Genomic DNA, 13383 nt, shown 5'->3' on the forward strand with positions numbered 1-13383 from the left:
GGCTGATCTTGTCACTGTGATCACCCACTCAGATGAATTTTCAGACTGTCCCAACATACCCAGGTTTTGACCCCCTCTAAGGATCTCACTGATTGGCATATCAAACACAGCCCAATCTGACACCTAGTGCAGTATCATAATCGAGTCTAGGGGTCAGGTGTAACTTTCCAGTTTTGCCCACTAATCACCAAGGTCCAGGGCAATACTAGAAATCTGGTCCGGTTCAGGGTTTCAAGTAAACCTACACTGCATGTACCTCGGGTCTCACCCTAGTAGTTGAGACAGGCCACCCCAACACTTGGCGGCACATCAGTGTCAGCCTTAGCAGGATAAATCTCCCTAGACTTATCCAATGGCTGTGAACATTCTAAACTAATACGAATCTCATAAGTGTCCAGTTTAAGGGTATTACACAGAAACACACCACTATAACATGAATCAAATATGTACTTTATTCATTTACAATAAATGTCATAATGTACATCAATCTGATTGGTGCTAAGGGCATACACTATCTAACACTAGCAACAGATGCTTGTAAGGCTGAAACGATGTCTGCATGAAAATAGTAGAGGCCTCCATACTCATGACTGCTCCCAATTGTTCTCTTCGTCAATCTGTCCTGAAAGACACAATGAGTAGGAAAAAAAGTATGCTATAGTTAAAAATTTTGGTAAGTTTTGAAACAAACAAGATTTGAGGTAAGACTGGGAACATGCAAAACTGATTTAAGAGAGAGGTCCTTGCTTAGGTCAACCACCCCTTTGCTAGAGATGGTGGAGAAAGACCCGTCAGCAACTCTCATCTTATCCTGACCAGACAACAAGTGATATGAAGAGAATAAGGAGAACATATGTGTCATGTGGTCAGTTGCACTGGAATCAATAACCCAAGAAGTAGAGTCAATAGGAGGACTAGTTGCACTAAAGGCAGAGACTATACCTGATCTGGCAAGAGAGGTGGAAGCAAAAGAGTTATTCCTTAGACGGGCTAAAGCCCGACTAAGGACCTCTACCTCACCAACAGGGAAGCCCAAGGTACTGGCTCCAGAGGAATTAGCAACCTGCCCCATGGAAGAAGAAGCCACTGTTGGTATATTCTGTGGGCTATCACCATTGTTACTAGTGACAAGGTTCCCACTTGCCGCTTGACCCTTCTATTGCTTCTTGTCTTTTCTCAATGCAACTGGCTTTAGGTGAGGATACAGGACCCAACACTTTTTCTTTTACATGTCTTTCACCTCCACAATGAGTGCACTTAAGATGCCTTTTGTCTGGATATCTGTTCCCCTTTTGATTTGTAGAAATCAGGGCTGAATGTTCTACAGATTGTTCAGCTGGTTGCATTTGAGTGTCAACTTGCATCTCCTTTCTCCTGACCTCTTCATTCCTTACTAGATAATAAACATGATGTAACTCGGGCATTTCATCTCTTCCAAGAATTTGTGACCTTATGCCCTCATACACTGGGTCCAAGCCAGCCAAGAACTTAAAGGCTTTGCTCTCTTCAATCTGCTTATCATGTCTCTCCTTGTCCCTGGCATTCTCCCAATCCAAAATCAAGTGATGATCAAGTTCTTCCCACAATCCTTCCAGAGTTGCAAAATATGTTGCAACTGTCATATCCCCTTGCCTTAAAGCAGCAATGTCTTGGTTCAACCTGTAAATTCTAGCATTGTTTTTCTTCTGTCTATAGGTTTTTGACACTTTTTCCCAAATCTTAGCTGCTGTGGGAAAGTGTTGAACAGTCCTGGCAACTCGTGGAGTCATAGAAGCAAGCAGCCAGGACATAACTGTGGCATTCTCCTTGCGCCACACTGCATACTCCACACTGCCAACTCTGGGTTCCTTCTTCCCATCTAAATAACCTGTGAGTTCACGGGAAGTAATAAAAAGCATTGCAGAAACGGACCACTCCCTGAAGTTGTATTCATCCAGCAACACACTTGTAATCTGCAAGATGTGCAAATTCGGGTTCTCCAGATTTGAAGACCTCCCACCAGGTCTGTTATCCCTAGAAGAGACCTCTCCGGATATTGAAGACATCTTGGTTGCAGACTTTGTGTAGATAACACTGTTTCAGACTAGCCGAAGTGGTCACAGTTCTGAAGTGGACCAGTTACAGCAGCAAGAAGAATTCTGTGAGCTAGTAACCGACCTGAAACTGAGAGCCCTCCACCACTGCACCATGCAGACTTCTCTTGGGCTTCGACTTTTGCTACTGTAGAGAGTGCTCACCCCTACGACTAATACTAGGACTGCTGAAATCAGTCCTCAACCTAGGTCTGTCCTATACAGACCTCTCTTAGCAGCCGAATGGCTACTAACTACTAGAAGCATTCTAGTAGGACATCAACTTCTGGGTCTTACTTCACTTGTGCTCTACAACCAAGGGAAACCCTAGGTTCGAACCTTGTTCTATTCTACGACAACCCTAGGGTTTCTACGCAGCAACCAGGATAAAAAAAGAGAGAAAGAAAGCAAGAGAAAAGAGTTGGCATTGACTGTAACCAGAAGATCACTCAATGCTCTGATACCATGTTTGCTGAAAGGTTATAGCTGAAGTAGTAGAAGAGAGGTGAAGGCAAACAAGTGCTGAGAATGTCTAACTGAGTATCCCAGTCGACAGTACTATTATTTATAGTAGATTACAATACAGTGTTACATGAAATGTCTGGAATGCCCCTGATTAGTGATGGGACACCCAGACTGCTTAAAACACTAAACAGACTTAGGCCCAATAACAAAGGCCCAATACCTAACAGCTTAAAACCCAATACTAACTAACATGTACACTTATCAGCCGAACCAACAATACATAAAAACAGTCAACTTAACAACTAAAGCCCCAAGACCTGGTGGTTTTACGATGGATTTTTATCAAGACTGTTGGGAGATAATTAAGGCTGACATCCAAAGTGTGTTCTCAGAATTCTTTGAAAGAGGGGTGATAAATCCAGGTCTGAACTCTACCTTTATTGTCTTAATCCCGAAAAAGGAGGGAGTTGCTACCCTAAAGAGTTCAGACCCATCAGTATGGTTAATAGCCTCTATAAGATCATTGCTAAGGTTTTGTCCCGAAGAATTAGAGAGGTGCTTCCCACAATCATTTCCCCTAATCAAGGTGCCTTTGTGAAGAATAGACAAATTGTGGATCAAATATTAATAACAAATGAGTGTGGAAGATCTACAAAGAAGCAGGAAGAAAGGGATGGTGTGCAAATTTGATATAGAAAAGGCTTATAATTTGGTTGATTGGCCTTTGTTGTTGGAAGTTCTAGAGTCCTTTGGATTTGGGTAGAGGTGGTGTAATTGGATAAAAGGGTGTATCAGGACATGCCACTATTCTATACTAGTGAATGGTAAAGTGGTAGTCCATTTCCCAACTACTAGAGGTATTAGGCAAGGGGACCCCCTCCACTCTCCCCCTTCCTTTTTACCCTGATTGTTGAAGTTTTAGGGAGGCTTGTTGAGAGGGCAGATTCTAGGAGCTTGGTAAGTGGTTGGAGAATTGGGATGGACGGGGTCTTGGTCACTCATTTGCAATTTGCGGATGACACAATTCTGTTTTGTGGCGAGGATGAGATTAGGTGGGTTAGTAATTTAAAACGGGTGATTAATGTGTTTGAGCAAGTGACTAACCTCAAAGTCAAATTTGATAAGAGTTGTGTGATCGGCATTAATATGAGTGCTGGAGAGGTGGAAGAAAGGGCTCAAATTTTGGGTTGTGAGATTTCTCACTAGCCATTGAATTATTTGGGGCTTCCACTAGGGGATAATCCTAGCAAAAGGAGCTTTTGGAATCCGGTGATTGATAGATTCACAAAAAGGCTAGCCTCATGGAAGAAAAACTACCTCTCTTTGGGAGGTATGATAACTCTAATTAAGTCAACCTTGGCAAGCCTCCATGTTTACTTTCTGTCTGTGTTTAAAATTCCTGAGGGAGTGTGTAGGGTGTTGGAAAAACTAATGAGGGATTTCCTATGGGAATCAGGGGAGGAGAAAAGGGGCCATAGAGTTAGGTGGGATGTGGTTACCAAAGCTAAAAGTGATGGTGGACTTGGGTTGGGTAACCTACAGAAGAAGAATGAAGCTCTTCTAGGGAAATGGTTATGGAGATTGACAAAAGAAAGGGATGATAATCTATGGGCTCAAGTAATCCTAAGTATTCATGGGCAAGAGGCAAATGGCTGGGATATGGGTGTTTCATCTATCCTTCGTTCCTTCCTTTTATTAGGTATGACCTTTGCTCTAGTAATTCTATGAAATTTTGGGAACATATTTGGGTGAGGGACACTCCTTTGAAAGAGCAGTTCCCTTCCTTGTTTTTTCTCTCAAGGTTTAAAAATGAGCCCGTAGCCACCTTTCTAACCTTTTCTAATTTTGCTTTTGATTGGAATCCGGGTTTTACTTCTTAGAGATTCTGAATTGGACTCCATTTCTAATTTGCTTAAGATTCTGGATGAGGTAGTTATTGACCCCTCTAGATTGGATAGTAGGATTTGGGCTCCTACTCTTTCAGGTATCTTTTCTTGCTCTTCTTTTTTCAAAGAATTAACCCAATCCCATCCGGGCCTTGGTTTTCCTTTCCCAGTCTTGGAAGTTTGGGGAGACCAATTCCTCCCAGAGTAGGTGCTTTCTGCTAGGAAGCTATCCTAGAAAAGTGTAACACTTGTGATTTACTTGAAAAGAAAAGGTCTAATTGGTGTTTATCCCCGCACTAGTGCATCTTATGTAAGAAGAATGGTGAGAGCTCCTATCACTTATTAGTTTCCTGTCCTTTTGTATCAGAAATCTGGTGTTGGTTTTTCTCTCTTTTTGGTTGCAGGTGGTCCTCCCCTTCAAGTGTGCAGAGCTTGTTTAACCCTACTTCAGTGAGGGGTTTAGAAAAGAGAGGTAAAATTTTGTGGAGTTGTGTTAGAGCAGATGTATGCTGGACAGTGTGGGAGGAAAGAAGTCAACGAACTTTCCATGAAAAAGAAAAAAACAAGGAAGCCATCATTGAATTAATCTATGTTAGGGTGGTTCATTGGGTCAAGACTATGAAGCTTTTTGAATGTTATTCAGCAGGAGATATCATTAGAAATTGGAAAGAAGTGGCTTGGTCTGCTCCCTTGATTACTTCCCCTATTCCAGCTTGGACTCCTCCAACTTTGGGGTTCACTAAATTGAACTTCGATGGAAGCGGTGAAGGAACCCAGGCCCTTCAGGTATAGGTGGAGTGTTCAGGGATGAAGAAGGTCGAATTATTGCCATGTTTTCAGGCCCTATTAGGTTGGGGGGATTCTCTGAGATCTGAAATTTTGTTAGTTCTAGAAGGGATTAAAAGAGCCCAGCAGCTGAATATTAGAAAACTGCTGGTGGAAGGCGACTCTAGGCTGGCTATTAGCTGGCTGCAGAAGGAAGATTTCAGTCTGTGGATGTTCTCAAATGAAAAAAAAGAAAATTAACCAGCTTACTCAAAACATGCAAATTCAGGTTCAGCGGTCCAAGAGGAGTGCTAATTCTCAAGTAGACTCTTTGGCCAAATAACGTGTGGGAAGAGCTAATTTCTTTTGGGCATTGTTGTAATTTGATCTCTACTTCTAGGGAGGGTTAAGGGATTTTACCCCTCCCTTCCCGCTGTATTTTTCTCTCATCTTTTCTTCTTAATAAAAGTTTCTTTTATTGATAAAAGAAAAACAATAGGAATAGGTGCCCTACACATCTGTTTTATCGTTTGAATGTCACAATTATCACAGCCCTAACATGTCCCGCCTCTCTCTCTCTCTCTTTCTCCCCCCGGGTCACGGCATCACTGACATTCTTATTTCTTATCAGAGTCTTGAAGTGAAATGAATGTACTGCTTTTTCCCAACCTAGGTAGGAAATAATTCCTAATACTCTGAAATCCTACTCTAAATTTGTCCTTGTCTGGCAGTAAATTTTGGGGTATGGATCTGCCATGATCTCTTACTGGTAATAATTTTTTTTTTGAAAGGTAATACCAAAGAGATGTTCTGAAGAATATTGGGTAAAACATCGTCACCTATCTCTTGATGCATGCCATCTTCTATAATTTCATTAAAGAAAGTGACATTCTTTTGAGCACATGGAGGAAAAATAGTATGAAGGTTGAAAGACAAGCTATGTAGCAAAATACATTCATTTTTGCACTTATAGGGTAGTTTCTCTCTTAATAATTTTTTCTTGAAATATTGTTTCTCAGGGAGTTTATGCAATGGTTTTGATGAATGGAGTTTATGCAATGCTTCCTTGACATGCCTAGAAAAAAATCAGTCTTTATTTACTTAAATAACAAAGTAAGCAATATAATAATATGTTTCCAGTTACAACTAACTAGTAACATCTGGGTTTAGGCCCTTCCAGTTGCAATAAGTTTAGCTGACGGTTTGTGAGTATCTGTCTAATTGTATACACTATAATCAGCTGGTTAAACACTGAAACACATGAAACAACTCTTGTTAATAATACAACTGTACAAATTTATGCACAGGTTAGTTGAAGGCATTACACTTTGGGCAAGCAAGAAGTTGATCTTTTTTTTCTTGATTGTTAAAATATTGCAATTTTATTGAACTTGTAAAGTGACCTGTGATTGAGTTTAAAAGTACAAGAAAGAGAGCAGAATAATAGAGAGAAGAGAAAAAAGAGAGTTATCAGTGGATCAAGAAAAATCAAATACAGCATCTCACTTATAAACAAGTTTTGTTTACAAGTAAATGATCAACTAGTCTTCAGACTTTACAAGAGTGACTGCCGTCTGTCACCACCATTGACCTCCCTCACAAAGTGATGATTTATTACTTTACGAAAAAAATAATTTACTCCAATATGCTTTGTTTACTTATGCAACTTAGGATTGGATGCAATATAGCAACCTATTGATTGCCACAAAATAGATTAATAGGTTTTGTAATAGAAACTCTTGAAGTAGATACTTTATCCACATTAATTCATAGATAACGTAAGCCATAGCCCCGTACTTTGCTTCTGCACTGCTTTTCACCACCACACTCTATTTCTTGCTCCTCTAAGAAACTAGGTTACCTCCTAGTAGTGTGCAATACCTAGTAGTAAATCTTCTATCCAATGAGGAGTGTTGGAATGTTAATTTTATTTCTTATGTTTGTGTTCTGCTGAGTTAGGGTCCATTCGGACTAGTTAAAGTAGTTTTTTTTCTTTGTTTTTTGTACTATAACTTAAGTAGGGGCATAAGGATCCTTTCCCTTTTAATTATGGTCGCCCTATATATATTAATATAAACTGGCACCGCCAGCCATAGTTGTTGACTCCAAAACACTCTCTTCTCTTCTTCTTCCTCTCTTCTCCTCTATTCGGCTATTAATATGGTATCAGAGAGGTTCTGCTAGGCCTGTGAGCAGATTGAACAAGTTTCCACTTCCTCAACTTGCTGTCTTTTTCAACTATGATCAAAAGGACAGACCTACGACTGGTACAGATCCTTTTAATATTTTTTTTTCTTTTATCTTGGTCGTGTACCAAGAAAAAACCATATGAATTCAGACCGCTGAATGCCTTCTGAGAAGTTGTGAGGTTCGAATCTCTTTTTTTATGGATCATGTGATCCCATATCTGAAAATACAGATCTGTAGGTTGTGGATGACCTGATTTTTTAACCTTTATGGTGTGACCGTACTGGTTTATGACCCCTCCTAGCAGTCAAGTGTTTGGATGGTCTAGAAGTTGGTGGAGTGTGACTGTTTGAACAGTTCAGCACTGAGATCAACCTAAAATCTTGCCTTTTTCGGACAATCTAAGCTGGTTTGTGGTCAGATTTTGTCCAGATTGCAGTGTGTGCATGTGGGCTTCGTCCTTGGTCAGATCTGAAAAGTGTTTGAATCATGTCCTCTAAGGTGTGTGTAAGATCTGAAAAGTGTTTGAATCATGTCCTCTAACAATTCTGCAACTTCTAGAATTTTAGGTCAAAATGGAATGAGTGGGGGGATGGATATGAGTTTCCCCATGGCTGTAATCCCCTTTGATGGGCTGAACTATTTTGAATGGTCTAGGGAAATTAAACTTTATATTAGTGCTAGGAGAAAAATTGGGTATTAATGGTAAAGTGAAGGAACCAAAGACTGGTAGTGCTGAACATGACTAATGGGACCAAGAAAATAGTATGGTGATGTCATGGCTCTTGGTTTCCATGCTGCCACAAGTAAGGAAGACTTTTATGTGGGCTGAAACAGATTGTGAAATAAGGGAACAAGCAAAATCTACTTATTCAGAATAGAGACACTATGCAAAGATATATCAATTACAAGCTGAATCCTCTACTTGCAAGCTGGGGGAGAGGAGTCTGTCGGTGTACTACTCAGATCTGACATCAATTTGGAAGGAATTGGATCATTATCAAAATGTGAATTGGAAGTGTGATGAGGATGCAAAGGCCTATAAATCACTTGTTTCCCAACAATGGGTATTTGCTTTTCTTTTGGGGCTGAATCCTACATATGAATCCGTGAGGGTACAAATCTTAGGAAGTAAGAACTTACTTTCAATTCAAGAAGTTTATGCCCTAGTTCAGTCTGAAGAGAGTATAATTGTGATGAATTGTACAGAAGGGGAACCGGTTGCACTAGCTGTTCAAGGGGGTACAAGTTCAAATGTCGGAGGTTCCTTTAAAAAGGTGATTCACATAAGAGAGTGGATGACAAAGACAAACTTTGGTGCACTCACAGTCAAAAGTCCAGGCACACTAGAGACACATGTTGGGATCTTCATGGCAAGCCTAAATGGGCTTAGGAATTGAGTAAGAAGTTTGATCCTAGTAAGAAGCCAACCCACCAGAGTCTGGAATTGAGTAAGAAGTCTAGTCCCATGGTACCCAGGAGCGACACTCTGGTTCTAACCCCAAGGATGAGATCATCAACTCCTTTCGTGACCACTTGGAATTATATGATAGGATACTTCCCCAAACATTAGTATGCATTAAATGGAAAGCAACATTACTTCTCTTGTTATTTGCAAAATATGTGGTTCTACATAGCTTTGATAGTTGACAGACTTCACATTGTAGACCAGAACTAGACAATGACTCAAACAAACTAGGAAACAAAAACAATGAACCAAAAGACACATGCCCAAGACGGTTATGCCACAACTTCAATTGACTTAGTTTTTCATCATGATAGGACTCAGACTAACACATTAACCCAAACTTTGGAGATTGATCAAGAAGATAAACTCCATCGGCTTCATGTCCACTGCCAATCGTCTTCCCCGTACTCAGATCCTGGAAGACACAATAAGATGGAAAGAATGTTACAGAACAATTATGAGACTTTGTAAGAGGGATAACAAATAAGAGATTTTTACGCAGTTGTGGGACATGGAGAATTGATTTCAAAGAAAGGTTGTTGGTAAGTTTAACTTCACCCAAACTCGAGATTGGGGTCTGAGATCCATCAGCAACAGTAATCTTACCTTTCCCTGAAAAAAGTTTATACGTGGTAAAGTAGGAAGGCATACTAGTCATATGATCACTGGCTCCTGTGTCAATTATCCAAGAGCCAGAGGATGAGGCATGACACGCAAGTGCAGTACCTAATTTTGCAAAAGCACTAGAAGGTGTATGTGAACCAGCAGATGTAGGTAACCCACTCTTTTCTAGATGGAGCAAGATGCCTCTCAATTTTTCTATCACATCAGAGGTGTCATGAGTAGATGCCTAAGCAGAAGAATTTCCCTCAAGCATGTGAGTCTAAGAATCATGACTAGCTATAGCAACATGAGCATTTACCTTCTTTCCAGTTTTAAACTTCTCAGGCTTTAGGTGAGGATTTAGTTTCCAGCACCTATCCTTGGTGTGCCTTGGCTTCTTGCAATATTCACAAACTACATCTTCAGGTTTACTAGAACTCTGTTTGGGTTTTGTAGACACAAGAGCTGTGTGCTCACTGACAGGAACTTGCATCATGTCAATCCTCCTACTCTCTTCATTCTGCACCAAAGAATATGCTGTGGAAAGTGACAAAATACCAACACTAAGGATGTGTTGCCTGGTGAAATCATAATCAACATTCAACCCAGCAAGAAAATCAAAAACTCGGTTTTTCACAATGCACTTCCTGTATTGTTCAGCATCAATAGGATCCTTCCACTCCAAAGCTTCTAAATGACCCATTTCTTCCCAAACTGATTGTAAGGAAGAGAAATACATGGCACCGATTTTTCCCTCTGTCGCATATTACATGCTTCTCTTCGCAACTGATAGGTTCTAGCTGTGTTCTTCGTTTGAGAATAAGTTGAAGTTACCCTATCCCAAATGTCCTTAGCTGTTGGAAGGAACATATAGTTGCGGGCAATGTGAGGCTGCATAGAGCATACCAGCCATGACATAACCAGCAAATTATCCTACTCCCATTCCTTACCGGTAATAAACCCAAGCTTACCTCTTCCTCCGATTGTGAGCTTAGATGATTGAGACCATTCAAGAAAATTTGTTCCATCAAGTTATACAGTAGTAATTTGCCCTCCAGCACTGTCATTACTTCCCGTGAGTCCATTGATCACCACCCCTCTAAGAACACTTTTCTCACCAACACCACAATCTCCCAACACTAGTTGAACACCCAAACACCTTTCCTTGAAGGTTAGACACGGGCTACACCAATAAACAAAAGAAAAGAAGGTGCTGGTGGGAAAATAGAGGAAGAAAAAAATTCCCAAAAAAAGTTTTAGGGTTCCAAAAAATCTGAGACTACTTCCTGTAATCTCAGAAATTTACCACACTTCAAACGCAAGTGGGTTTAACAACAACCAGCCCACCATGCGAGCATGCAAGCCCTAAACTCCAAATCTGTAAATTTTGCCAATTTTATTCTAAAAAATCCAAGAAAAATGTAAAAGAGCTTCAAACCTCCATGAAATGTATATCAAAATTCCTCTAAAAATGAGGCGCATCAAGGGGTGTCAAAACCACAAATGAACGTTTTTGACTGTATCGGCTGCTGATGTCAACTGACGGCATGCTGATGTCAGCAGTCTTGCCTGTGAGTCACAACCAGCGGCTGATACTCTCCTTGATCTTCCGATGCTCTGAGATCAAGTTAAAGTGGTCGAGAAGAAGGAGAAGAAGAAGAAGAAGAGGAAGAAGAAAGGTTTATCAAAGAACACAGGTGTGTTACTGTTCACACACTGAAGAGTCTTTCATAACAGAAATAAAGAAAATTACAAATGGGCCCTTGAATTGGTGCCCAAATACAAAAGGGATGAAAGGATATAAATGCCCTTACATTCTCAACATTTTAGCATTTTTTACTTTTTGTGCCTTGCTTAAAAAGGTGCGAGCCTCGCCTTGTGCCTCAGGCGCAAATTGACCCCTACGCCTTTTTTGCACCTTGCACTTTTAAAACACTGAGATAGATATTAAATGTATAATATTTTAAGCAGGTTTATTATAATCGGGTCTATCAGGTCAGGCCTGATTGTCTTGAAAACCAATCAGTTTGGTTCCGGTTCTACCCAGACCTGACCCGTTGACATCCCTAATAATTTTAATGCTGTTATTTTAGTCATCCAAGTCAGGGTGGTTATTTCATCTAAAACAACAGCCAAGCACAAACCCCTATTTATCACCTGAAATAGTATAAATTTGGCACTATCTGATGAAAGGTTAAATTAAATTGAATAATGTATCCAATTTAGAAGATATAATTTTTTTGTACAATTTATGGAAATGAATTTTGTCTGAAACGCTTCTGTACTCATAAACATCAAGTATTCCCTAAGAAAACAAACTATGGTATTTTCAGAGGTCATCTGTGTTAGTTTCATGGCTTGTCATGTCAATTATACATATCTAGTTATAATTTTGAGTTATGTTCTCATTCTTTCTTAGATGCTGACCAGTTGTCTTCTGTCACAGGTGGGCACCATTCTTGATACAGTAGAGCAATTTGTCGAAGAACAAACCCTTGACACTTTATCTACAGATAAGTAAGTGCATCTTCTAATCTCTAGGAAGTCTTGAAGGGAAAGAGAGTGGGAGATAAGATGATAATTGTTCAATGAAATAATTGTTTTGTTAGAAGGCATTAAAATTGTTCAATGACATCAATATTTCATCATTTGTTTTTGAGTAGTTGGGTTGTCAAATGTCTCTACTAGAAACTTCATTGGTTTAGAATTGATGCAATAAAAGCCTTCATTTCTTTAGATAGTATATGCATGATTTTCATTATACCTAGGCAAACAAAGTTCTTTCCAAGTTAATTGACTGCACGGTGATGGTGATATTGATAGATTAAGGGCATGCACACTGGAATCCTTCGTGTATTACAATTCTTTAATGAACCTTCACTGGTTGTCAAATGTCTCTACTAGAAACTTCATTGGTTTAGAATTGATGCAATAAAAGCCTTCATTTCTTTAGATAGTATATGCATGATTTTCAATATACCTAGGCAAACAAAGTTCTTTCCAAGTTAATTGACTGCACGGTGATGGTGATATTGATAGATAAAGGGCATGCACACTGGAATCCTTTGTGTATTACAATTCTTTAATGAAGCTCTTCTCATGCAATCTGAAGATTCACCAATTCTATAGATGATTCACTAACCAGAGGATGTGAGGGCTTACGATGCTGGGATAAGGACATGTATAGTAATCATTTTGTGTTAGGGACAGCCTAATGAGGGCTTGGGCTTCTAGATACTATTTTTTTTTATGAACCTTGGATTTTGTACTTCATGCAAACTTTTGATCCTTGGTACAATTTTTCCAATTGACAATATAAATGGAAAATATAGATGCCATAGAAAGTCTTCAATGGGAAATCTAGAAATGTTAGAAGGATGCTAGCTGATATTGGTGAAAGATGAAGTGCTGTAGCCGAAGCAGTAGAAGAGAGGAGAAGACCAAGAGATGCTGAGAATGTCGAACTGAATGACCCAATCGACAATACTATTATTTATATTAGAGTACAGTACAATGTTACAGGAAATGACTGGAATGCCCCTGATTAGTGATGGGACACCCAGGCAACTTAAAACACTAAACAAACTTAGGCCCATTAACACAGGCCCAATATATAACAACTTAAACTCAAATGCAGGCTAATAAGAACTCTTATCAGCCAAACCATCAATACATGAAAAACCTTCAACTTAACACTCCCCCTCAAGCTAAGCATGGATGTCAATCATGTTTAGCTTGCCATGAAGGTCCATGAACTTTGTTGCAGCCAACCCTTTAGTCAATACATCTGCAATTTGTATCTCAGATGGAGTATAAGGAATGCATAGTTCTCCCGAGACTATTCTCTTTCTAACAAAATGTCGATCAATCTCAATATGTTTTGTATCGTCATGTTGCACAGGGTTATTTGCAATGTTGATGGCAGCCTTGTTGTCAC

At 39.7% G+C, this 13383-nt stretch overlaps 1 protein-coding gene across 5 annotated transcripts in view; it reads left to right on the forward strand.

Moving 5' to 3' along the window:
* The window catches only part of EMB3006 (embryo defective 3006), a 93853-nt gene that overhangs the window by 44953 nt on the left and 35517 nt on the right, over positions 1-13383 (forward strand). For all 5 annotated transcript variants that reach the window (XR_016104261.1, XR_016104260.1, XM_088961070.1 and 2 more), the window contains one exon: positions 11893-11963. Coding sequence is in view for 3 of the 5 variants with exons in the window: in XM_088961070.1 (XP_088817196.1) it covers positions 11893-11963 (71 nt within the window). In the remaining 2 variants the exon portion in view is untranslated. The remainder of the gene's footprint in view (positions 1-11892; positions 11964-13383) is intronic.

This window comes from Nelumbo lutea, chromosome 1, assembly GCF_056320005.1.
Source record: "Nelumbo lutea isolate HS-2025 chromosome 1, American lotus-T2T, whole genome shotgun sequence".
NCBI lineage: Eukaryota > Viridiplantae > Streptophyta > Magnoliopsida > Proteales > Nelumbonaceae > Nelumbo > Nelumbo lutea.